The following is a 25,282-nucleotide window of genomic DNA, read 5'->3' as shown; positions in this document are numbered from 1 at the left end:
TCCCCACCCCAGAGCCCTCACCCTCTCCCACACCCCGATCCTCAATTTTGTGAGCATTCATGGCCCGCCATACAATTTCCTTACCCAGATGTGGCCCTCAGGCCAAAAAGTCCATCCTCCCCCCACCCCCCGGGCTAGTATAACACCAGGAAATGAGGGCAGAAGGTGGCTACACTCTGGAAGCCTGTAGTCACTCTTTCGGCTTAGAGAGGGAAAGGAGACCCAGGGTAAGAACAGAAGTCCTGGGATCCCAGCCCTGAAGAAAGGGTTTACCCAGAAGGGTGATAGAGCAGAAAAGGGCTGCAGGAAATAGTAGCAAGGTTTGGGACAGCACAGACATTGGCCACTGATTTGAGTGTCTCTGAACTGGAACCCAGAATAGTGGGTGGGTTTGGGTTCCCCTAGCTGCCATTGGGGAAGTGGCATAACTTTGAGTTGGAGGACTGCCAGGAATGATACTCACTCAACCAGTCCAGTGAGACTTTGATACGCTGGAAGGAGAACACTATAGTTACTTGGCCGGGAGGCCAAGCCACAAAGAGGGATCATCCTGACTCACAAAGAGGAAACACTAACTCCGAGGGTGAGAAAGGGGTCACAACATGAACGACAGATGGACGGGGGTGTCAGACTGGTAGAGAGCTAATCCCCAGAGGTGGCCACAAGAAGGCACCACAGCAGTGAGAACTAAATCCTGTGACACTCCACAAGACTAATCTCTTACAGTATACTAGTACTCCTGCCTCCAGCTGAAACAAATGAATGATCAAATGTGGAGAGATTCAGTTTTCTGGACATCAGAAAAGCCATGTTACAGACCTTACTGAAGGTTCCAGATAACTTCAGATAAATTAAGCTAAAGCTTGTTTGGCTAAAACAAGCCCATTTATTAAAGATTCGCATTCCTTGGGAAGAATTTATAGGTGTTTAGCTCAATTTTCAGCATTCAAAAGTCTAATATGTAATGGAGTGCAATGAAATACAGTTAACTTCTTCAATTAAAACAGCCCTGTGACGCTGGCAGCCCAGGTGTCGGCTCATGACAAAGGCCCAAGGCCTCACTGAACACTGACAAATGCATAGCTGAACAATCAGTCTGGCTTACTTGTGGATTAGTATAGTTAAATAGATATTAGTGTTACAAGAACGCGTTTAGACTTTATGGAATGCTTGTAGGATGCTGCATGTATTAATCCTACTTATAATTTATGTATCCCATGGTATAAAGTTATATTGAGTGTTTGCATTGTAAACTTCTATAATTGTGTCACTCACCAAACAGAAGAACCAACATTCATTAAGGTGAAGTGCTCATCCTGAACATAAAATGGCCCACTGAAGGCAAATGAAGCATTGTGTAGCATCAAAGGACAAAGTCCTTGTTGACTGCATTCCTCACTATCTCCAGGAAGGGGAGGCATACACATGAATTCATTCTATCAGTTTAGATTCTGGGGTGAATGGGATATAAATCCCCATCAAGGAGAAACCAGGATCTTTATGCTGTCCAGACTCTGAGACAATGTCTACACTGTCGGCACAGAGCGATTAAATGGGACACTTTACAGCAACAGCATTACAGCTGTGCTGCTGGAAGGTCTGTAGTGTAGATATAGCCTAAGGGGCAGATTCCTAAATATAAGCAAGAGACCCCCATGCTGCTTTGCATGGATCAGACCGAAGAAAGTACAGAGTTGCTTATTACAGAAGCTTATATTATCTTTTTAAATCTAAGATAACTCATTTGTGTGTGCACATTTCCTCTTATAACCTGGTAAATAATTCTTCTGGTCTTAGCTAATAAATCTTTAGTTAGTTTGTTACAGGACTGGCTACAGGCTTTGTCTTTGGTTTGAGATGCGAGTACACTTGACTTGGGTTAAGTGACTGGTCCTTTGGGACTGGGAGTAACCTGAAAATCGTGATTTTTGGTGTAAAGTGACCATCATATAGTTCATCTTGCCTGGGTGGCAAGATAGACTAGAATGACCAATAGGACTGTCTGTGACTCAATGATAAGATTGTTATAGTTCTTCAGGAGTCAACACTTGTAACTGTAAAAAGAAAAGGAGGACTTGTGGCACCTTAGAGACTAACAAATTTATTTGAGCATAAGCTTTCATGAGCTACAGCTCACCTCATCGGATGCATTCAGTGGAAAATAGAGTGGGGAGATTTATATACACAGAGAACATGAAACAATGGGTGTTACCATACACACTGTAAGGAGAGTGATCAGGTAAGGTGAGCTATTACCAGCAGGAGAGCGGGGGGGGGGGGGGGGGGGACGACACCTTTTCTAGTGATAATCAAGGTGGGCCATTTCTAGCAGTTGACAAGAACGTCTGAGGAACGGGGAGGGGGAGGGGGAATAGTGGGAGGTTGAGGGGATAAACATGGGGAAATAGTTTTACTTTGTGTAATGACCCATCCACTCCCAGTCTTTATTCAAGCCTAAGTTAATTGTATCCAGTTTTCAAATTAATTCCAATTCAGCAGTATCTCGTTGGAGTCTGTTTTTGAAGTTTTTTTATTGAAGAATTGCAACTTTTAGGTCTGTAATGGAGTAACCAAAGAGATTGAAGTGTTCTCCGACTGGTTTTTGAATGTTATAATTCTTGACGTCTGATTTGTGTCCATTTATTCTTTTACGTAGAGACTGTCCAGTTTGATGGTGGGATGGAAATTGTTGACATCGTGGTGGAATTCCTCAAGGGCTTCTTTTCCATGGGTCCAGATGATGAAGATGTCATCAATGTAGCGGAAGCAGAGTAGGGGTGTTAGGGGACGAGAGCTGAGGAAGCATTGTTCTAAGGCAGCCATAAAAATAATGGCATACTGTGGGGCCATGCGGGTACCCATAGCAGTGCTGCTGATTTGAAGGTATACATTGTCCCCAAATGTGAAATAGTTATGGGTGAGGACAAAGTCACAAAGTTCAGCCACCAGGTTTGCCGTGACATTATCGGGGATACTGTTCCTGACGGCTTGTAGTCCATCTTTGTGTGGAATGTTGGTGTAGAGGGCGTCTACATCCATAGTGGCCAGGATGATGTTTTCAGGAAGATCACCGATGGACTGTAGTTTCCTCAGGAAGTCAATGGTGTCTCGAAGATAGCTGGGAGTGCTGGTAGCGTAGGGCCGAGGAAGGAGTCTACATAGCTAGACAATCCTGCTATCAGGGTGCCAATGCCTGAGATGATGGGGTGTCCAGGATTTCCAGGTTTATGTATCTTGGGTAGCAGATAGAATACCCCTTGTCGGAGTTCCAGGGGTCTATCTGTGTGGATTTGTTCTTGTGCTTTTTCAGGGAGTTTCTTGAGCAAATGCTGTAGTTTCTTTTGGTAACCCTCAGTGGGATCAGAGGGTAATGGCTTGTAGAAAGTGGTGTTGGAGAGCTGCCTAGCAGCCTCTTGTTCATATTCCGACCTATTCATGATGACAACAGCACCTCCTTTGTCAGCCTTTTTGATTATGATGTCAGAGCTGTTTCACGAAAGCTTATGATCAAATACATTTGTTAGTCTCTAAGGTGCCACAAGTCCTCCTTTTCTTTTTGCGGATACAGACTAACACGGCTGCTACTCTGAAACTTGTAACTGTGTTGGTGAAATCTAATTATAGAACATACAACCAGTTTGGGGTTTCTGCCCTGCTTTTTGATGGTCTGCCCTAAGGTTGGCAACAATTGTCATGAGCCATTCCAGACAGTGTGACATTTGGCAAACTCAGCAGGATTCACATGCCCACAAGTCTGCTGGATTTACAGATCATAACCCAGCGCTGTTAAAAGTTTAAACTTGATATTGAGAGTTTTTAAAGGTTAAATGAATAGACACAATGAGTGGACCACAATCATATGATGGTCTTGAGACAAAAGACCTTGAAAAGTTATTTAAGGAAAGAGGAATAATCCATAAAAAGAGAGCCCCAGATCAGATATTGAGAGCTTTGCTCGTAAGTTCTGACCAGGCATCCACACACTCTCCTGCCCCAGACACTGCAGGGGAACTGGTCTGCTTGCAACAACAGTCAGCCCAGGAAGAACGTGAGCATGAAAGAATGATGGTGGAGCTGTGGTCAGGGAGACTGAGGCAATCCAAGCAACAGTCAAAGCCAACAAGGAGGCTGAGGAGAGAGCCCACCAAAGACGGCTGGAACATATAGCAGCAGCCAAAGCTAATGCTGAAGCTGAGGAGAGGGCACACTGGAAACAGATGGAAGCTCACACATTCCTGCTCAGAGTACTGGAGGAGCAAAAGGCGCTTCCCTCAGTCTGAGAGTACACTCCCACACAATACTGGGAAGTGGGAGACAGTCTGCTCAAATTTTAAAGAGACTATGTAGAAGAGTTTCTGTCCACTTGTGAGAAACTGCATGGGATAACAAGATTCCAGAAGAAAAGGTTCACCAATTAAAAACTATTGTCATCTTCCCAGTTAATGATTTGGAGGAGAGTGATGCTATGGTGTATAAGAAGAAATTTAAAGAAAATATATTGAAAAGATTTAAGATTACCCCTGAATCCTATCAACTGAAGTATACAAATCTTAACATTTGACAATATCGCTCATGTTGAATACGTGCATAAAACATGTAATTTTATCAGACAATGGATGATGGGGTGGGGCAGAAGGTGATTATGAAAAATTGTTTAATCTGATGGCCCAGGAGCAATTGTTACGGGTAGTTACAGATGAGGTGAAGGCAGCCATCTTTGACCAAAAAAAAAAAAAAAGAAACAACTTTCAGTTTTGGAAGCTATAGCAATTCCTGACGAAACTACTGAAACAAGGGCTCACAGGGGTGCAAATCTCAGGAGAAGGAAAATCCCCATCCGCCTGGGTTGAGAGAGAGGAGGGGTCTGGGAATAAACCTAACCCCAGCTTTCATAAAAACCACAACGGAGGCCAGGTTTTAAAACCCTCTGCCCGAAGGAAAGGCAGATAGTCTGACATCATTGTCTGGCTTCCAGCCATATAAAACCAAATTGTCCAAAATTTAGTCATCCCACAGTCCACACCCACAATCCCCAAGGTGAGTGCCCCTACCATCGATCCAGAGGCAGCAGAAGAGGAGGTGAAAGGCCCAGTGAACTCTCTCTTAGGACTGAGTCTTGGGAAAGTAATGAAGAATTTATTAAAAATGCTAAAGGTAAATGGCACAGATTGTAAGGGCTGGAGGGACACAGTGTCCCAAATTGCTTTGGCCAAGGAAAATTTGGTAAGGGAAGACAACAAACTCCCTGGTAAGAATTTAAATATATTTGCTTTGGCTGAATTTTCTATAACTGCGCCACTGGATAATGTCTACCTTGAGTGGGAGGATTTTAAAGGAGATGTTATTGTGGGCATTAGAAAGCCTCTTCCTGCTGATATTTTAATAGGCAATAATACTTTAACTGTGGCTAAGCAGGTTAATGTCATTAGTCACAGCCAGAAAGAGTATGGCAATAACTCACCTGCTTTGTCCGTGGACAGCGGGGAGGATTGGGGAGGGAGAATGCGAGCAGCCCTTTGTTAGATAAGGGATTTGAAAATTCCACTGCTTTGCCAGAGTCTGCTCTCAACTTAAGTGGGAGTCCAAAGGAGTTGGAGGCTCAACAGGCTGATCCTTCTCTGAACCAAGAGAGGATTGCAGCTCAGAATACCACCCCAGCTGGGGAAGGGCAGGGTAGATTTTTTTTTTTTTAAAGGAGGTCTAGGGGCTGTCATTGAGAGAGAGAGATCCAAGTGAGTTAGTTGTGCCTGATACGTACAGAACACAGTTGCTGCAGTTAGCTCATGATTGCCCATTTGCTGGACACTTAGGAGTGGAGAGAACCTGTGACAGGCTTAAGCAGAGTTTCTATTAGCCTCATGTTTGAGACAGTAAAAGATGACTGTAAGAGTTGTGACATGTCAGAAGTGTAGGAGATTAAAGGGACCCAGCAAGTCTCTTCTCAGTCATTGCCAGCATCAAGGAGGTGTTTGCAGAGCGTCTATAGATATTGTAGGGCCTCTCACTAAACCTTCCAGGAATGGAAAGAAATACATACTTGTTATGGTGGATTCTGCCACCAGCTACCCTGAAGCTGAAATGGTGGCTACTGCCATATTCACCTTTTTCAGCAGAGTAAGTTTTTCCAAAGAAATCTTGTCAGATCGTGGTGCAAATTTCATGTTCTTAGTTTTCAAAAAGTTATGGGAATTGTGTGGAATGAGGCATATAAAGGCTGCCCCTTATTGCCAAGAAACCAGTGGTCTGGTGAAAAGATATAATGGGCCTTTGAAAGCTATGCTGAAGATGTATGTCATCAGGTGAAAGAATGACTGGGATGTGTTACTCCTTTATTTGTTTTCCCACACATAGAAATGTTCCCAAAGAACTACTGGCTGTGCCCCCTTTGATCTCCTTTACGGGAGACATGTGAGGAGATCCCTAGATTTAATTCAAGGGTCTTGGGAGGGTAGTACAGAGGAGACAGGACAGCCTGTAGGGGAGGATGTCACTCATTTTAAAGAGAATTTAAAGGCTATGATGGACTTAATACAGCAAATCCTTAAAAGGAGTCAGGTGGTTCAAAAAGCTTGTTATGATAGGTATGCTGAAGAAAGACCTTTTGGCATAGGTGATTTGGTATTAGTGTTGATTTCAGTGAAGAACAAAATATAACAGTGTTGGGAAGAACCTTCTGAGGTGATAGAAAGAATGAGGTCACTTACTATGTAAGGAAGCCCTATGGCAGGGGAGCTGTGCAAAGTATGCCAATAGATTGAAAGCTGCGGAAGAAAAACTTGCAGTCTTCAGTCTTAGGTTGTTTGCAACAAGTCAGAGATAGTTTATTCTCAAGCAATTGCAAGGGGGAGAGAGCACACAGACAGGGATTCTCCCTTCCTAGGCAGGTCTCCGCCAGATAAACAATTAGGGCAAGCATTTATACCTTTTGTTGCATACAATAATGATCAACAACCCCATCTTGTTTATACTCCTTCCTGATATCTTACGTTTCTCAGCAGTTCCTGCTACAGTCTGCATTCCATTCTTATCTAACACAAGGTCAAAACAGCATCTCTTACAGTCTTCCCACTTGCTTCACACTCACCCAGGCCCTGTCTTAAAGTCTCGTGTTGTTAGAGTGAACCTGACTCTTGCTCTATTCCTAAGAAAACTAAGATGTCTGCGTTCAAATTTCCTTTATCCCTTTTTCCACTTCCACAAAGCTTACCATGAAAGGGAGATGGCAGTGAATGTGATTTGTTGCACTGATGAGGGAACGTTTACTGTCCCCTTAATTGATTTAGTCAGGGAGAATAAGGAAGCAGTTACTCTGGAGAGCACTGAACCCCACCAAAAGCAGATGTTAGACCTTTTCCAACACTACAGGCAGGTATTTTCCAACAGGCCAGGTTTAACTGACAAAATTGTTCCTAGCAAAGCATATCGTGCTAAAGGAGAAATGCAGAAGAAAATTCAGGAGGAAGTGGAAAACATTCTAGATATGGGGGTGACTACTAAATCAAAAAGCCCCTGGACATCACTGATTGTGATGGTACCTAAAAGGGATAAAACCAGGAGGTTGGGTGTGGACTTTAGGAGGTTAATAGCTATCACGCGACCTGACTCGTATCCCACACCTTGAATAGAGGACCTACTGGATCTATTTGGGCAGTGCAAAATTCATAAGCACACTGGATTTGACTTGTAGGTAATTGGCAGATTCCCTTAGATGATGATGCCCAGGAAAAATCAGCTTTTACAGTGGAATCAGGAAGCCATCTTGTGTCATTTCCATTTAAAAGGAAGCGACACTTTGAATTCTCTCTTTAACCTACTTTCAAAAGCAGTCATAATAGATGAATTTCAAAGCACTGTACAGATATTAATTTTTAAACTGTCTAAAGGGAGGCCTACACTTAAAATTCTGTATTGGTGAAGCTGCACCAATGCAACTGCGCTGCTGTAGCGCTTAAGTGAAGATGCACTTATGCTGATGGGAGAGCTTCTCCCGTTGGCGTAGTTATGTCGACAGAAGAGCCGCTCCTGTTGACATTGCACTGTCTACACAGGGTCTTAGGTCGGTATAACCGTTGCTCAGGGGTGTGGATTTTTCATGCCCTGAGTGATGAAGTTATAGTGGTCTAGGTCTGTAGTACAGACCTGGACTAAGAAATAGGTATCATCCTCATTTTACAGTATATGAGAGTCAAAATGTTCAGAAGTGACTAGTGATTTTGAGTGCTCAACCTGAGACGATTTTAAAAAGTGCCTGATTTTCAGAAAATGCTGAGCAATACAGTCTAAAAATTGGGCTCTTTTAAGGTGTCACAGTTTGGGCAATCAAATATTGAGGCATCCAAACTCACTTTTGAAAATCTTGGCCAGACAGATTGAGTGATTTTTCCCAAAACCACATTATGTTTCAGTGCCAAAACCAGTAATGTAACTCAGGAGCAGTCTTGACTGCCAGTCCCTAATCAAAAACACTAAATAGAACACATGGGGTAAATTCACAGCTTTCAAAGTTTGGGGATCTAAACTGTGCACGTGACATTTAGCTGGTGATATCCTAATCACTGGAAAAGTCTACTGAAGAAAAGTACCTTCCCACTTCCTTCTCCATCATACTACACAAATCTTATTTCTTGTCCAGATAAACGTTGTTTGTTACTATTGTCACATACCAGAGGGAGCATGCTCTAGTCTTTAGATAGTTGACCAAGAGTCAAGACTTCTGGATTCTAATCCCAGTTCTGCCACTGACTCACCACATGACTGCATATCACAATCTGTGTGTTCAATACCTCATTTTACACTGGATACACTTCACCACACAGGGGGTTTTAGCTCACGTTTGTACAGTGATTTCAAGATGTAATTTCCATGTATTATTACTCCACAAGTGGAGGGCTGACATATACTTCTTTGCTCTCTTAATTTGATATTACAGATTTCTAGAGTGGTGGCAGCTGGAACAAAGGTTGAGGTCAGAGTAGTTACACATTGTCTGCATTCATTATAACTGATGCTACTATTAGAAGGCAGTCAGTCAGTCTGGAAGAGATCTAATTTGCCATTGAACAACAAACCAGGAGTGTTTATTCTGCTACTACAGCACCTGTCAATTTTAGTTTGTCTTTTACCAATCCCATGAGAAATCAAAGATATTGTATGCTGGAGTTTGCTTCTTTCTCCACTGAGAGAGAGAAAGAAAAATTATTGTATGCGAGGATAATAGTTTTCCAGTCTATAAAATATGATAATTAAGAAAAAAGAATAGAGGCCTGTGATCTAAGCTAATTATTCCATCATATAATGTAACTGGTTTTTGCAGCATGTTTCTGGTATCGCACTATGTAACTATCATTTATTTGTGTATGTTTTGATGTACATTTACTGTTACAAATAACCCAACAAAACATTTAACCCTGGAAACTCACTAAAAACTTAACAGATTTAAGCAGGCTTAGTCTCACATCCTCCTATTTTCCCTCCAAAGCAATCTCTCATCTAATTGTCATTTTCCATGGTCAGTCTAAGTATTGACATGGCAAAGAATGGCTGGTTGATATCCGATTAGATTCTGAATAAAGAATCCATCACTAGGGTACAAAAGCCAGCTCTATTTTGTGTGGAGCTAGTGAAGTACTTTGCAATCTTTTCAGCACTTCAGTGGCAGAGTCACAACAGCATGAGGCTGTAAGCAAAATCCTGTTGGACTGTACCCTGTTGTGGTTATTTCATTTCTGCCTATGTAGCAAATCCAAGTTTACTGAAAAGGTTAACTAAATTCCCTGGTCAGGGAACTGTGAAAAAGCCAGGACTCCTGGGAATTAGACAGCCAATTCTGGATTTTGCGGATGTGGAACTGCAGACTACTACTGAACATATTTTCACTGCTGCAGAAGTGATGTTGAATTCCCTAAAAATCAGCCACAGAAACTGGCTCTGAAGCTCTGCCGAATTCCAGGGGCACTGCTTATGACCACAGTCAGTCTGAGGTATTTAGTTTAAGAATGATTAATCACAGATGAATTGGCCTTTTGTTTCTTTTCTGCCATTTCAGAGTCCTTTCTAGTGTTCCATCTATCTGATGTCTGGCCACGTCATGATACTGAAGTAGACTGTTTGAAATAATTCCATTTACTTTGGCCTGCATACAAGTCTGGATAAAGAGTTTAGTCAAAACACCTCTTCATATCACAGAATGTCCTTAAAACAGTACACAGAGATAGCATGGCAAGAAGCTATTAGCTCTGTTTCACACTTTAAAGTACTTCAGTTTTTATTTACAAACACTTAAACACACAGTTTATGCAAAACCAGATCATTGGCCAAAGTAAGCAACAACATGAACTAAAATTAAAATTAAATTTGCACACAACTATTAGAGTTGAAGAACGCTGGGAAAACCCAGAGGGAAAGTAAGCTCTGTCTAAAATAAAATAAAACTCTATTTTATAGTCAATATAGAATATAAGTTAAAAAAAAGAGTAGCGAACTACACACTAATTGTTGAAACCAGAATAGCAGAAACAAAAAGCAGTTTTAACAACCACTAGAGAGCCAGGGATGTAACAGTCACAGAAAGTGTAAGGGAAGCAAAACACACTGTTTGGGGGACCTTTAGTCAGAAGAGACTGGAAGAATGAGAAAAGGAGTACTTGTGGCACCTTAGAGACTAACAAATTTATTTGAGCATAAGATTTCGTGACCTACAGGTCACTTCATCGGATGCATTCAGTGGAAAATACAGTGGGGAGATTTATATACACAGAGAACATGAAACAATGGGTGTTACCATACACACTGTAAGGAGAGTGATCAGGTAAGGTGAGCTATTACCAGCAGGAGAGCAGGGGGGGAACCTTTTCTAGTGATAATCAAGGTGGGCCATTTCTAGCAGTTGACAAGAACGTCTGAGGAACGGGGCCTTGGGGAGAATAAACATGGGGAAATAGTTTTACTTTGTGTAATGACCCATCCACTCTTTATTCAAGCCTAAGTTAATTGTATCCAGTTTGCAAATTAATTCCAATTCAGCAGTCTCTTGTTGGAGTCTGTGTTTGAAGTTTTTTGTTGAAGAATTGCCACTTTTAGGTCTGTAATCAAGTGACCAAAGAGATTGAAGTGTTCTCTGACTGGTTTTTGAACGTTATCATTCTTGACGTCTGATTTGCATCCATTTATTCTTTTACGTAGAGACTGTCCAGTTTGGCCAATGTACATGGCAGAGGGGCATTGCTGGCACATGATGGCATATATCACATTGGTAGATGTGCAGGTGAACGAGCCTCTGATAGTGTGGCTGATGTGATTAGGCCCTATGATGGTGTCCCCTGAATAGATATGTCGACACAGTTGGCAACGGGCTTTGTTGCAAGGATAGGTTCCTGGGTTAGTGGTTCTGTTGTGTGGTGTGTGGTTGCTGGTGAGTATTTGCTGCAGGTTGCTGTCTGTAAGCAAGGACTTGCCTGTCTCCCAAGATCTGTGAGAGTGATGGGTCGTCCTTCAGGATAGGTTGTAGATCCTTGATGATGTGTTGGAGAGGTTTTAGTTGGGGGCTGAAGGTGATGGCTATCGGCATTCTGTTATTTTCTTTGTTGGGCCTGCCCTGTAGTAGGTGACTTCTGGGTACTCTTCTGGCTCTGTCAATCTGTTTCTTCACTTCAGCAGGTTGGTATTGTAGTTGTAAGAATGCTTGATAGAGATCTTGTAGGTGTTTGTCTCTGTCTGAGGGGTTGGAGCAAATGTGGTTGTATCGTACAGCTTGGCTGTAGACAATGGATCGTGTGGTGTGGTCTGGATGAAAGCTGGAGGCATGCAGGTAGGCATAGTGTTCAGTAGGTTTCCGGTGTAGGGTGGTTTTTATGTGACCATCGCTTATTAGCACAGTAGTGTCCAAGAAGTGGATCTCTTGTGTGGACTGGTCCAGGCTGAGGTTGATGGCGAGATGGAAATTGTTGAAATCATGGTGGAATTCCTCAAGGGCTTCTTTTCCATGGGTCCAGATGATGAAGATGTCATCAATGTAGCGGAAGCAGAGTAGGGGCCTTAGGGGACCAGAGCTGAGGAAGCATTGTTCTAAGTCAGCCATAAAAATAATGGCATACTGTGGGGCCATGCGGGTACCCATAGCAGTGCCGCTGATTTGAAGGTATACATTGTCCCCAAATATGAAACAGTTATGGGTGAGGACAAAGTCAAAGTTCAGCCACCAGATTTGCCATGACATTATCAGGGATACTGTTCCTGACAGATTGTAGTCCATTCAAAAACCAGTCGGAGAACACTTCAATCTCTTTGGTCACTCGGTTACAGACCTAAAAGTTGCAATTCTTCAATTAAAAAAACTTCAAAAACAGACTCCAATGAGATGCTGCTGAATTGGAATTACTTTGCAAACTGGATACAATTAACCTAGGCTTGAATAAAGACTGGGAGTGGATAGGCCATTACACAAAGTAAAACTATTTCTCCATGTTTCTTCCCCTTCCACCCCCCACTGTTCCTCAGATGTTCTTGTCGTCAACTGCTGGAAATGGCCCACCTTGATTATCAGTACAAAAGGTCCCCCCCCACCCCTGCTCTCCTGTTGGTAATAGCTCACCTTTCCTGATCACTCTCATTACAGTGTGTATGGTAACACCCATTGTTTCATGTTCTCTGTGTATATAAGTCTCCCCACTGTATTTTCCACTGAATGCATCCAATCAAGTGAGCTGTAGGTCACGAAAGCTTATGCTCAAATAAATTTGTTAGTCTTTAAGATGCCACAAGTTCGGCTTTTCTTTTTGTGGTACAGACTAACACGGCTGCTACTCTGAAACCTGGAAGAATGAGGTTGTTTAAGCATCTGTAGCCACTGATCAGTCAAAGTTCTCCATTCTGAATTACGAAGCAGCAGATGGAGGCGCAATAGAGAGAAAGAAAGGATCCTTCCCAAGGATCTCTCTGGAGTGATTGTTAGCTGAATTTGGTTATTTGATCTCATAATTGTACCGGTAAACACAGACCTTTAAATGGGAAACGTTAACAGTTGTTAAAATACATGGGAACAGTCCGAAACCAACATCACTATAAATTAAAATGCTTTCTTGTGCTTGGAGCTTTGTCACAGACTCCAAAGGGCCGAAGAAAAAAGGCACCATGCATTATGAATCTTGGAGAGCTTTTTTGAATGTGGAAACACTGACATTCTTGAACTTTCCAGCGGACTACTTTTTCCAACATAAAAACAGAGTAAGTCTGAAAAGTTTTACCAGAAGGTCATGAGGTTGCGTAGAAAAGTTTTAGTTCCACCCTAAAATAAATGGAATAATATCACTGCGTAATGTTTATTCACTATATTTTTTCCACACACTAACATATTGGTTAACTGGCTTACAGAAATCCTTAACTTTGTGCTTTATGGGGGTTTTATTTCACCAATTAATAAATATTAACCCATTATGGAAGAAAATCTGGAGAGTGATGGGAATATAAAAAGCTCACGACAGGGTTTTTGAACATTCCTGTCCCCCACTTCCAGTTTAACAATAATTTAATTGGTGCTATAACTACTGTTTTAAGACACATTTACAGTCAAATGGGAGATCTGAGAGGTGGTGGTGTCAAACATTACTCCTTTTTAATAACTACTGTAGCTACATGTCTGATCCCCAGGGCTGAAAAATTATCCTTTAGTCATTCCACCTTTTGCCTGGAAGTCAGAATAGTTAAGTGCTATTATAGTGCCATGGGACTTAGGTTCAGAGGATTCTATTTCCCTATGATCTTCAACCAGCATTACACACTATTTATCACTCTGTGCCAAGAGTCATATGAGCGTTTGTGGAAATAGCATCTTTTGAACGAAAAGGGCCCACATTTACCATTAAAGATGTAATTTATTCATTGTTAGTACTGACTTGCTCAGCTTTGCTAAAAACATTGGTGTTAAGCCCAGGCTATACTTGAAGAAGGCTGCACAAACCAAGATACTCTTGCATACGGATTTACATTAACTATAAAAATATAGTACACAAAAGATATAAAATACATAGGCCTCTAATTTTTCTTCAGCAAAATTCACTTCAGATGCCCAGTTACCATGGTGATAAGTACAAAAACTACAGATGGGGCAACCTCCCATCTGCTCTCCATATAGCACACAATGCAATCCAGCACTTACTTACAAAGGAAAAAGAAAGCATATTATTATATAGTGACTACCCAATGTTATTCTGTTCTAAAATTTTTGAAATTGGAATATTACATGGTCTCAACAACAGACACAGCGTCCAAAAGGGATATGGTCAGTGATCAGCATTCCATAAAAGTGCCCAGTCAGAATAGGGCTCTGGTGTTTATGAATGTGAGTTTACATTCTCAGCTTTGAGCCACATTTTTTATTAAAGATTTTAAAATGCCCACCTGGGGCAGTAGGCACTTTGCACAATATGGTCTCTTTTTAATCTGAACACTACCAATTACGGCCCCAATCCTGGATTGTGACTCATGAAAGCAGACTGCTGCATGCATGCAGTGCCCAGTTATTTCAACAGCAGTCTGCCCTCATGGATCATAACCACAGGATAAGGGACTTCAATTTTACATCCACTTGAAGTGCAACACTACCACAAGCTCACTAAATCATAATAAAAATCACCACTCTGATATATCCCAAGTCATCAGCCACCCCTTTCCCAAACATCGAGGGAAAACTGAAGTCTTAGCAAACCATTTAGGAGATCAAAAGATTTAAATTCTGGCAGATGAGATGATTCAGGGAGAGTCTGAATTCCAGAACTGCAGTGTTGTCATTGAAAATGCTCTGCTAGCAGCACCTTTCTTTAAAACCAAGGGGCGGGGGGAAGGGGAGAGATCCCAGCTCAAAAGACTTCATATATCAACTGCAGCAGCATAGCACAAAAAGAAGGGAGGTCACCAATAAAACCCTATCCCAACCCTTTTTTACTGTATTGGTTAAAAGCAAGAACATCTTCAACTCAACTCAAGCTGAAGTTGGCAGCCAGGTGTTAATATGTATACTCCCTTCTAAAGTCACTACTTAATAGCCACAGGGTGACTATGTTCAGTTTCTAAATGGTCTCAAAATGTATAACCCTGCAGAGCAGATTATAGAATGACTAGTTCTCTCAGGACACCCCTCACTCCCATCTTCTCTCCTCCATCATTTGATTGTGTTCACCATGACATCAGCTGAACACCTTCTAGCCACATCTCTTCATATTTTTCCAGACTGGCACCACTGGAGAAAAGGAGTTATTAAAACCAGGACTAAGCAGAGTATTCAATTTAACACCAATATGTCAAATTAGAAATTTCTTGTATAATTATTTAATCCATAAAACCACCACCAGTCATATATAAAACCACTCCTCACTTCATAGGAGAGGTTTCAATGCTTTGTTTTAAGGTTTGTTTCCAGAGTATTACTCAGAGTAATGAGGGGGGTATTATAGAATTAATGTCAAATTGGTTTGCAATGACATCACATGTGGTGACTGTTAAATGGAAAAACCTGAAACCTTTTCCATAAATCTTCACTCTCCCTCCTCTTCTGCTACTGAATGTGTTCTGTGTATGTATAGGTTTTTTGGGGGAGGGGGTTTGGTTTTTTGAAGTCTTTCTGGTATTGCAAATGCAGAATTTCAAAACTGGGACATTTAAAGTTGTCTAAGAACACAGAGATGTATAGGTTTAATAAGACCAAATACACTCTAGCACCCCATTGATGTCAAAGAGTCGCTCATGTGTAACTGAGGACAGAGTTTGGTTCCGAGTAACTAAAAAGGGCACAGAATATCAAATCAGCCCTACTTCCATAGTAGGAATTTAATAGGAAACAGTGTGCAAACTGGAAGCATCTACAAAAGGTCAAATTTTCACTGGAATCAGTTTAAACTAACATAAACAGTAGAATTTACCTCACTAGAACTCAAGCTACGTTGTGGTTAATAATATAACTGCAGAATGGCTGTGGAGGTCAGTCATACATTTGCACCATTTAGTCTTTACAGTTTGATAGCTTGTTGGCTACTTTAGTAAGTTGGCTTGTGTGTGAGCTTTCCTCCACCCAGGATGCAAAGTTCATCTTGCCAGTAAAGTTACTGCCAGTGGCTGACAGGTGATTCTTAATAATGATATCCTAAAGAGTTGAGAGATAGTGTTTGTCTTATCAGTTATAAATAGGTCTCTCTTCTTATTCAGATACTTTATTAAGTTAAATACATTCCTCTACAAATGTTGCATTGCATAATAGATTAGGGATGTTAAACTGTGGTGCCTTAATTGTCATGAGTCATCCCAAACTTCTAATGTATACCAAAAATCATGGCAAGTAATTAAAACCCATAGTTTCAGCAACTGATGTGATACTCTAAGGAGACATGAAGTCAGAGGTGGTATTTTGCTATTCACTGACTTGTCTACAAATGTAACTGTTTCTTTGGTTTGGCTGGTGAATGCAGATGATAAACTGACGCTGGCAAAAGAAAAAGGGATGGTCACTTTTTTAAACAAAACCAGGCTTGTTTTGTCAGCTAGAGAGAAACGAGTAATCATGGACACATGCTGAACGTGGGTCACAGCAAAATTGAGATGGCTCTTGCCTCACTTTCAATTAGACAGCTTAGAAAGCTCACAAGCTTTTTTAGACATTAGAGCGCCCTGGTATCAGAAACTGAAATCTCAGCAGGTCTATTAGCATCCTTTCTACCAATTAGTGTTCAAAATAAATGCAACTCTGACTGCATTCAAACTTTATATTAGTTATTTTTGAACAGAAGTGGCAATGAGCCTTTTACCTTCAGCTGTATTCCTTTCTGTTGCTAGAAAAAGATGTTTCAGCCAGCAAAAGAAATGTATTAATACGACACATTTATTTTGCTATGTTTCATTGTTCTGTAGACTTTTGGGGAACATACAACAAAATTGAGATCAAGAGTTGAGTAGGATTCAAAAAAGAATTTACATTCATAGAGATAACGAGAGCACCCAGATTCACACTAGATTTAAAAAAAAATAGAAGGGACAAAACCCTCATACTTCAGGACATAAGCTGATTTAAATTAACATGGGTTAAGAACAAACTTCTGATGGGTTGGTTATTCCAAACTCTCTACTATGGGATTCTTGCACCTTTTTCTGAGCAATCTGCTGCTGGACACTATCTGAGACACAATACTCAACTAAATGCCTACTGGTTTGTTCCAGTGCAGCACTTCCTGTGTCCCTATTACAAAAAATTAAATGGGAGAAACCCAAGCATACCCAGGAGCCATGAAGGTATGTTGTTGTTGCCCAACATTTCCATATTCAGTCACATGTGATTTAAAAAAAAAACAAAACAAACAAACAAAATGACAAGAGTACACTGCATGACACATTGCAAATCTGGTACACCCAGGTAACCAATCATATGACATACTCCTATCTGACATCCTTGAAAGCTTCTCCTAGTGAAAGAAATTTTTAAGCCAACTTGTAATAAATACCACATACAAATACATTTGCAAAAAAAAAATTAATTCGTAAGCCAAGTTAAATAGTAGCCAACATTCGACTGTAACCCTGCAAAGTCCATGTTAACATCCAGTATGAGAATTATAAAATAGTATGATGATCACAGTCAGACATTTCAAACAGCATGAAATATGCTAATATAGTAATAAAAACACTTTTACCTTATATCTCATTTTAGGACACGAATGAATGTAGAAACCCATATAGTAATAGCATAGCTCAGAAGCTTTTTCATGGAGTTGCCTAGTGAAAGCAATTTCCCTGTGAAAGTGAAGAAAAAGGAATAATTTTGAATGCAAGTCTTCATAGATACATGTACCCTTTTTATAAAAGAAATACACTACAGTTACCTAACTCTTGGCTGAAGAAAAGGACAAAATTCTAGTCAAGTAAAGGATGAAAATTGTAAACTCAAAAGCAATTTTATTTCAAAACCACAAAAACTCAAAACACCATTTCAAGCAAAAGAGCCTCATTTTTTGCCTACCAATTGGCTGATCTGAATTCAAAGAGCAAGAGGTTAAAGGCACCCATTTAACAGGTTTCTTGTTCTATAGAAATCCGGCCCAGTAATTGTATAGAGACAGGCTAAAACAGTACACGCAAACATCAGAGCATTTTTAAAATCAACAAGTTTCAAGGAGAAGCTTCTTGTTTATTCTATTGTGTGTGTTCTAGCGATTTATATGCAAATATTTCCATCTTCATGCAGCAAAAGCTATTTTTCACGTATATAGTGCCTGTTCATATGACTTCCTCATGTAAATTAGGAGAGAAAAGCATCACAATACTTCACAATAAGTTTCTCTTTTTATTATACTGGCACTGGGCACTGCTGCTATAGTAAAGGTTTTGTCAGTGTTTCCATTATCATGCTCTTTTTTAAAGCATTTGTAACTTGGAAGTTTAAATTTGCATCTGGCTGAAACATGGATGGAAGCTCACCACTCTGTGTCTAATGGATCTGTGTGTCCATGTGTGTTTGACGAGGAAAGGGGATAAGCAACATTTGTTTTTAATTTCTTTAACTGTTCAATTACTAATGCGGATATTGCGAGATATTGAGATCCTAATATGTTTAACTTTTTAAAAATTACATGATGCTTACATATAATGGAAACTAAGTGTTTTATTAAACGTACTCTATACCTATGTATATATTCAATTCAAACGGAAAACTTTTGGACACAATTGCAGAGGGCTGGTCCTTTCAGATGAGTCATGGAGCAGCGTACCGGTAATAGGCTCCGCTAAGGAGAATAAGCTAATAAGCCAGTTCCACCCATGAGTAGTTAATTATCTAAGTGGTTGGATGGCAGCTAATTAGCAACACTTGGGCCTTATAAAATGGCTGAGTAGAGTCTGGCACTTGGAACCACAGGAAGTGAGTAGGCTCTCATGTAAGGTCCTGAGCTAGCCCCTTGAAGGGAAAGCTTAACTCCAGAGGGAACGGCTCAGGGGCCAGCACTATAACCCAGAGAAGAGAAAGACCAGGACAATCCAGACAGGGACTGGGAAAAGGGCCCAGAAAGGGACTGAAGAGAAGCTCCAAAGGGCAGAAGAACATTTTTGTTTGTTGAGATGCTTTAGTTTCTTGTTTTGTGACTTGATTGGAGGGTTAAGACCCCTCTCTAGAACTGACTAGAGCACAGAGAGCCAAGACAACTCACCTTGAGGTGAGAAACGGAGGTAGGGAGTGACTACAGTGCAACACAGGGGCAGCAGGGGGTGATACAGGACAGTCACTCTCCAAGACAGATAACAGTTTCTGCACGTGTTTAAAATCCAGCCAAATAAAAGGGCATTTAAGAGCTTAGTATGAATAATATAGGCAAAATAAAACCTTTTAAAAAAGTAATTACAATGTGACTTAAGCAATGTTAATATTTCCATTCAGATTACTTTGGGCCCAACTAAACAATTGCTAAACAAAAGCTGGCATTTAAAATGAAAAACACTATCTTTATATTTTAAAATCTTTTCAATTATAATTTTCTTTTTTTCTTATGGAACCATGTTGCATGTTGATTCAACCAGATGAAAGCAAGAACATTCTTAGTTAAGGCTGCCACTCCATCTTTAATTTACATATCATATGACTATACAGTTTATATACAGTACGTGTAAAAGGGATAATGGAGCCCTTTAACTACCTTTTATAAAACAGTGTATGACCTTTTTAAAAATTATGCACACTCAGTAAAAGTACAGTATACTTCTGAGCTATATACCCCTTCTGTGTCCACATTAACTAAATTAACATAAAACTCTTAACTAGTATTTCAATGCTACATAAAATAGTTCAATTAGAACTTGAAATATATTTGTTCTGTAAAAAAAATTAGAGTACTATGAAGTGTTAATTTTCATGACAGTAGGTAGTATTCAAAAGAGGGTGAATTTCATTCTGGAAATGGGAATAGTGCAATTCTCAGTGTATTTTTGATCAGTTTATATCATGTAGTAAAAATCATTAATGCTGATATCTTACTAGTAACTTTCTACTCCTATCCTTGTTCTTTACTTGTGTTTCTACACTACTTAGTCAACTTCAGATCTCTTCCTTTCTACACACTCAGCAACATACATTCTCAACAGCATATAGTGGAAGTGACAAAACTAATGTAGTTCCAATCTCCTCAGAGTAAAATTGGTAACAGGTTTTATAATATCAGGTTCCTTTACGATTTCCTAAATTCTCTCTAACTCTGTGTGCGCGCGCGCACGTAAGAAGAGTAACACTATGTTGGCCCCTTCTAATACTGTTGGGAATTCAGCTTTACTGCCTCAAACGCAGCACGATTTATAAGCTGGCCTCTCAGCTTGTTGAGCCATGAAAGTGTGTTGTGCCTACATAAAGTTTAGAATTTATTATGTAGGAAATTTAGATCATTCCAAACATTCACATGCATGGTCTATGTCAATCTATTGTTAAATAAAGAAATGTGATACATACAAAAATATATAAAAACAGTCCTAAAATACAGCACTCTTTCATGTGTTCAGCACCTTTGAAAAATCAGGCACCGTTTATTTAGGTGCCTAACTTTAAGCAACATAATTTGGGTTGATGAAGTATTCAATGAGTCTAGTCATGGTCTCTGCTTAAATAATGTTGTGACAGTTTGGGAAAGTTCTTTATGTAAAACTTATAACTTCTGGTTGAAGTTTATGAAACTACTGTATCACTGATTGCATCAGTGTATATTGTAGCAGCCATTTGCTAACTGGGTGTGTGTCATGTACCGCCCAGACTAGGTCAGGGGAGGTGTGACAGGAATAATTATAAAAGTTGTTAACCTGAATGCAATGGTCTTCCATTCAGATGGAGGCACTCTACAAGAATGAGACGGCTGCAGCCTAGAAGAAATCCGTTCTCCCCATGCATGTCAATAGGACTTGGGGAGTGGTGGGCCTGAGCAATGGAAAGTCCTCGGGGGCGGGGAGGGGGGGAGAATAGGAACAAAGACAAGGGCATTAGGAGCTGCTGTTAAAAAGTGACATGTTCACCGACATGTTCCAGCAGAGCGGTCCAAGAATTATGAAGACTTGGTGGAAGGGAACTGTGTAGAGATCCCTGTGTACCTAGATCTGTGTATTTCTTGTGCTTTCACTATGAGTAAAGTGTGATTAGAAAGTCCTCTGAGAAGTCTGTATGTTACTTACTTCAATCATCACATACTCCTGAAGTGTTGAACTATAAACCAGAGTACCGAAGAGGGTGAAGATTTGAGGAAGGTGTGCTTGAGCAACTGGGGCATCCTGAATAGTGGTGCCAGGAGTCAAGCACGTTACACCCGGTGCGTACCACTGGCAGGGGCAGAGTCACAAGAGAGGGGCAAAGGGGCATTTGGCCCCCACCCCTTTTGAAATACCCCCCCCCAAACAGAATGGCATTGCAACCTGGTGCCCCAAGCCATAACACCACTAACTGAAATTTGGTCATGACAGCAAGGCAACTGGGCCAAACCAGAATGGTACCATGCTAAGTTAAAGTGAAAGTGGTTCAGTCATACATACCATGTGAACATTTTTGGGGGGCTCTCCTGGTCTCTGGGGCCAGCATTGGTCCACGGAGCCCAAGGGAGCTGGATTGAAAAGTCCCATTCTCTAGAAGTTGTACAAGAGTCTACGCCTGAGAAGTGTGCCTGAGAAACCAGAGACTGTAGCTGGAGCACACCCAGATCCAGGGGAGCTTAAAAGCACATGGATCCAGTGCATTGGTCCATATATAGCAACCTGGAGAGTATGTTTCATGTAAACAAAAAACACCTTCACAATAATTGGAAATAAAAAATTGAAGGAATAATATTTTTACAGTTGCAGAGGGCTTTTTTCGTCCCCATAGACATCTTTAAATGGTAAGAGCCTAATTTTTACAATAAGAGCCCGAGACATATACAAAGGTGAACTAATCAGTATGGATTTAATCCTGCAAACCTTATTCCCATTAAGCAGTACCACTGCCTATTCGCATAGTCCAGGCATACCATGATGAGGTTGATAGTCAATATAAGGTTTTAAACTTCATAGCTTTACTGTATCAAGTTTTGTAAAATCAAATCTAGTAAGATACTGAACCTGGAAATGGATTTACTAAATTTATGCTACTGAAGTGGGAGGCTAAGTAACTCAAAAAATATTAGACGATAGGAGACCATGATCCCATTGTGAACTCGTTTGCCTCCCTGTTCTGTACATAGTAACTCATATAAAGGTGTCCGTTCTGTGCAGAAGCATGGAGCTTCTCATCATTAAAAAAAATTAAGGTTAAATATCTTTTCAATTAGTAAAGAGTTATAAAGATTCTGTTTTGATCACCATGCAATGTGATTACCATGCAATGTGATTAGGGATCTTTTGGAAATGACAAGTGTACACCTTTATACAAACTCAGTAAAGGAAATCAGTAATGTCAAGAAATATTAAAAGTGCATTCCCTGTGTTTAAGCCAGCAGTGCCCCTCTGCCATTTACATTGGCCAAACTGGACAGTCTCTAAGAGTAAACTGACACAAATCTGACATCAGGAATCATAACATTCAAAAACCAGTTGGAGAACACTTCAACCTCTCTGGTCACTCAGTAACAGACTTAAAGGTGGCAATTTTGCAACAGAAAAGCTTCAAAAACAGACTCCAACAAGAAACTGCTGAACTGGAATTAATTTGCAAACTAGATACCATTAATTTAGGCTTGAATAGAGACTGGGAGTGGCTGGATCATTACACATATTGAATCTTTTCCCCCATGTTAAGTATCCTCACACCTTCTTGTCAACTGTCTGAAATGGGCCATCTTGATTATCACTACAAAAGTTTTTTTTCTCCTGCTGATAATAGCTCATCTTAATTAATTAGCCTCTTAGAGTTGGTATGGCAACTTCCACCTTTTCATGTTCTCTGTGTGTATAGATATATGTTCTGTATCTTACTATATGTTCCATTCTATGCATCTGATGAAATGGGCTGTAGCCCACGAAAGCTTATGCTCAAATAAATGCGTTAGTCTCTAAGGTGCCACAAGTACTCCTGTTCTTTTTGTGGATACAGACTAAAACGGCTGCAACTCTGAAAAATATTATAGACTATTTTAGAATAATGCTGTTACGCTGCATTACATTAGCTGAGCACACCACACAACTAACAAGACCTAGTTCCAGTTCAGTTTCCTCTCCCATCCTGCTTCGTGACCTATGACTTTGCCCAATCCTCTCTCCCAGTGTCTTTTTCTCCCATTCTTGACTTTGTGCATTTTTTCATTCTATTGTTAGAAGAGCCTCTCACTAAGCAACTTCACTCTTCAAAAATTTATTTATTTCATTTCACTTTCCAACATGCTCTTCTGCTCCCACTCAGTTAGTAGTTTGTATGCCGCCTGTTTAAACCAGGGTGTAAGCTCCTCCAGGCCAAAGACCTTGCCTTCTTAATGTCTGCATTGCTAAAATGTCATATACATTAATAAAATTGTGACATCATACACCAAGTGAGCACAGGAACATAGGTCCCTCCCCTCAGGAGCTTATATACTAAAAATACAACTGATATATGGATACAATAGGGCAGGTATACAAAAATACAAACCAAGCTATACAGAGAATAGTGTCAGCACATATCCTCGAAGTGCCTCACAGTACATGCGGAGCTTCAGAAAAAAATTGACAGATAAAGATAAGAGCTTAGTATTCACCTGCCTTTGCTCTCTCTCTATAGAGTCTCCAATCTTCAACTAGTTTTCTACCTACAGTATCCTTAATGATTAAATGAACAATGGGAAACGGTTGTATGTAGTGTAGTTGTAGCCGTGTTGGTCCCAGGATATTAGAGAGACAAGCTGGGTGAGGTAATATCTTTTATTGGACCAACTTCTGTTGATGAGGGAGACAAGCTTTCGAGCCACACACAAATGAAGAGGAGTTTCTCTCGTTTACCAACAGAAGTTGGTCAAATAAAAGATACTTCTTCACCCAGCTTGTCACTCTATGGGAAACTAGTTATTTTCACCTGGGCTAGTATACCTCTAAATGTATCTTGTATATCTACTTGTTTTGGAAACACTATATGCTTTTCTAGAGCTAATGCAGGCAAATGAACTGAGTAGCCATTTTCTGTTGGTGCCCTGAAAATACCCTTTCACTATCGGTACAGCCCTAACCTCTGCAGAACTCTGGATATTGGTTGTCTGTGATGACTATGAGGAGAATTAGTGTGTGACATGGTCAAACTGATGAGCTAGGAAGATGGTTTTTTCATCAGCATATTTAAAGGTTTTAAGGGAGACAAGACGGCATTAGCCAAAACCAGAAAGGAGGTGGTTGCAGTAGTCAAGATGCAAGATTATGGAGTGCCCAGCTGAGCGTTTTAGCTGTGTGAATAAATATGTAAGGTTGGATCTTAAGAGTTGTACAGGAAAAAGCAGCAAGATTTAGGTATGTCCTGGACGTCAGAGTCTAGAGAGAGTGAGTCAGCGATGAAGTGGAGAGTACAGGCCTTAATGAGAGAAAGGAAGGATGTTGTCCATGATAACTGAAAAAGTGGGAAATGTGTATCGGGGGAGGGAGAAGAGATCAGCTTTGGTCCTTGTTGAGCTTGAGTTGACAGCTGCATATTTACAAGCAGATAACAGAAAAATCTGAGATTTTAGTTTGAATAGATGGAGCAGTTGCCAGCAAAAATATGATAGTTAAAGCCATGTTTTAATTAGATCACTTAGAGATAAGGTGTAGAGACAGAAAAGGAGAGGGCCAAGAATGTAGCCCTGTCTGACCTCCACTGAAAGTTGGAGTGGGGATTTGTAACATGGTGGCTTATCCCATGGGCAGGAGAGCCAGGGGCTAAGCCAACCCTAATTCCAGGAGGAATCAGATGATTTCTATATAAAAGGAGCCAGCCTTAAGTAGTGATAAAGAAGGGAAGGGAGGTTCCTATAAAAGCAGGACGCTCAGAGCAGTGAAAGGGGCGAAGCCGAGGAAAATGCCACTGTACCTGTAAAGAGTACAAAGAGCAGGGCCCTGAGTCAGTTGTGGAAAAGCTCTCCAGGCAGGCAGGTAAGCCTGGGAGAAATTCTGATCAGGGAAGACGCTGAATGTTTTATGTTAAGATGTTTTGGGGGATTTTTAATTTGGATAACTGTGACCCCAGAAGGGGTGGATCAAAGACTGTGACCTAGCCAGAGGGCTGAATCATTGAATGAGTTACCAGCAGGCAGAGAAACTGCCACGGCACTGGAGTGATCGTTGACAGGGGGTGCTAGCTCAACGAGGAGCTATGATGCCA

The 25,282-nt window shown here is 40.7% G+C and overlaps 1 protein-coding gene across 15 annotated transcripts in view; it reads right to left on the bottom strand.

Moving 5' to 3' along the window:
• ATE1 (arginyltransferase 1) overlaps nt 1-25,282 on the bottom strand; it is a 202,141-nt gene that overhangs the window by 99,727 nt on the left and 77,132 nt on the right. For 14 of the 15 annotated variants that reach the window (XM_037904825.2, XM_037904819.2, XM_027826612.3 and 11 more), the window contains one exon: nt 17,670-17,769. The exons of the other annotated variant lie outside the window; for it this stretch is intronic. In XM_037904825.2, the coding sequence (XP_037760753.1) occupies nt 17,670-17,769 (100 nt within the window). The remainder of the gene's footprint in view (nt 1-17,669; nt 17,770-25,282) is intronic. 15 annotated transcript variants of the gene reach the window in all.

The sequence above is a fragment of the Chelonia mydas genome, chromosome 7, assembly GCF_015237465.2.
Source record: "Chelonia mydas isolate rCheMyd1 chromosome 7, rCheMyd1.pri.v2, whole genome shotgun sequence".
Taxonomy (NCBI): Eukaryota; Metazoa; Chordata; order Testudines; family Cheloniidae; genus Chelonia; species Chelonia mydas.
Note: the sequence above shows the minus strand (reverse complement) of the source record. Positions and strands in the feature narration are given on the sequence as shown.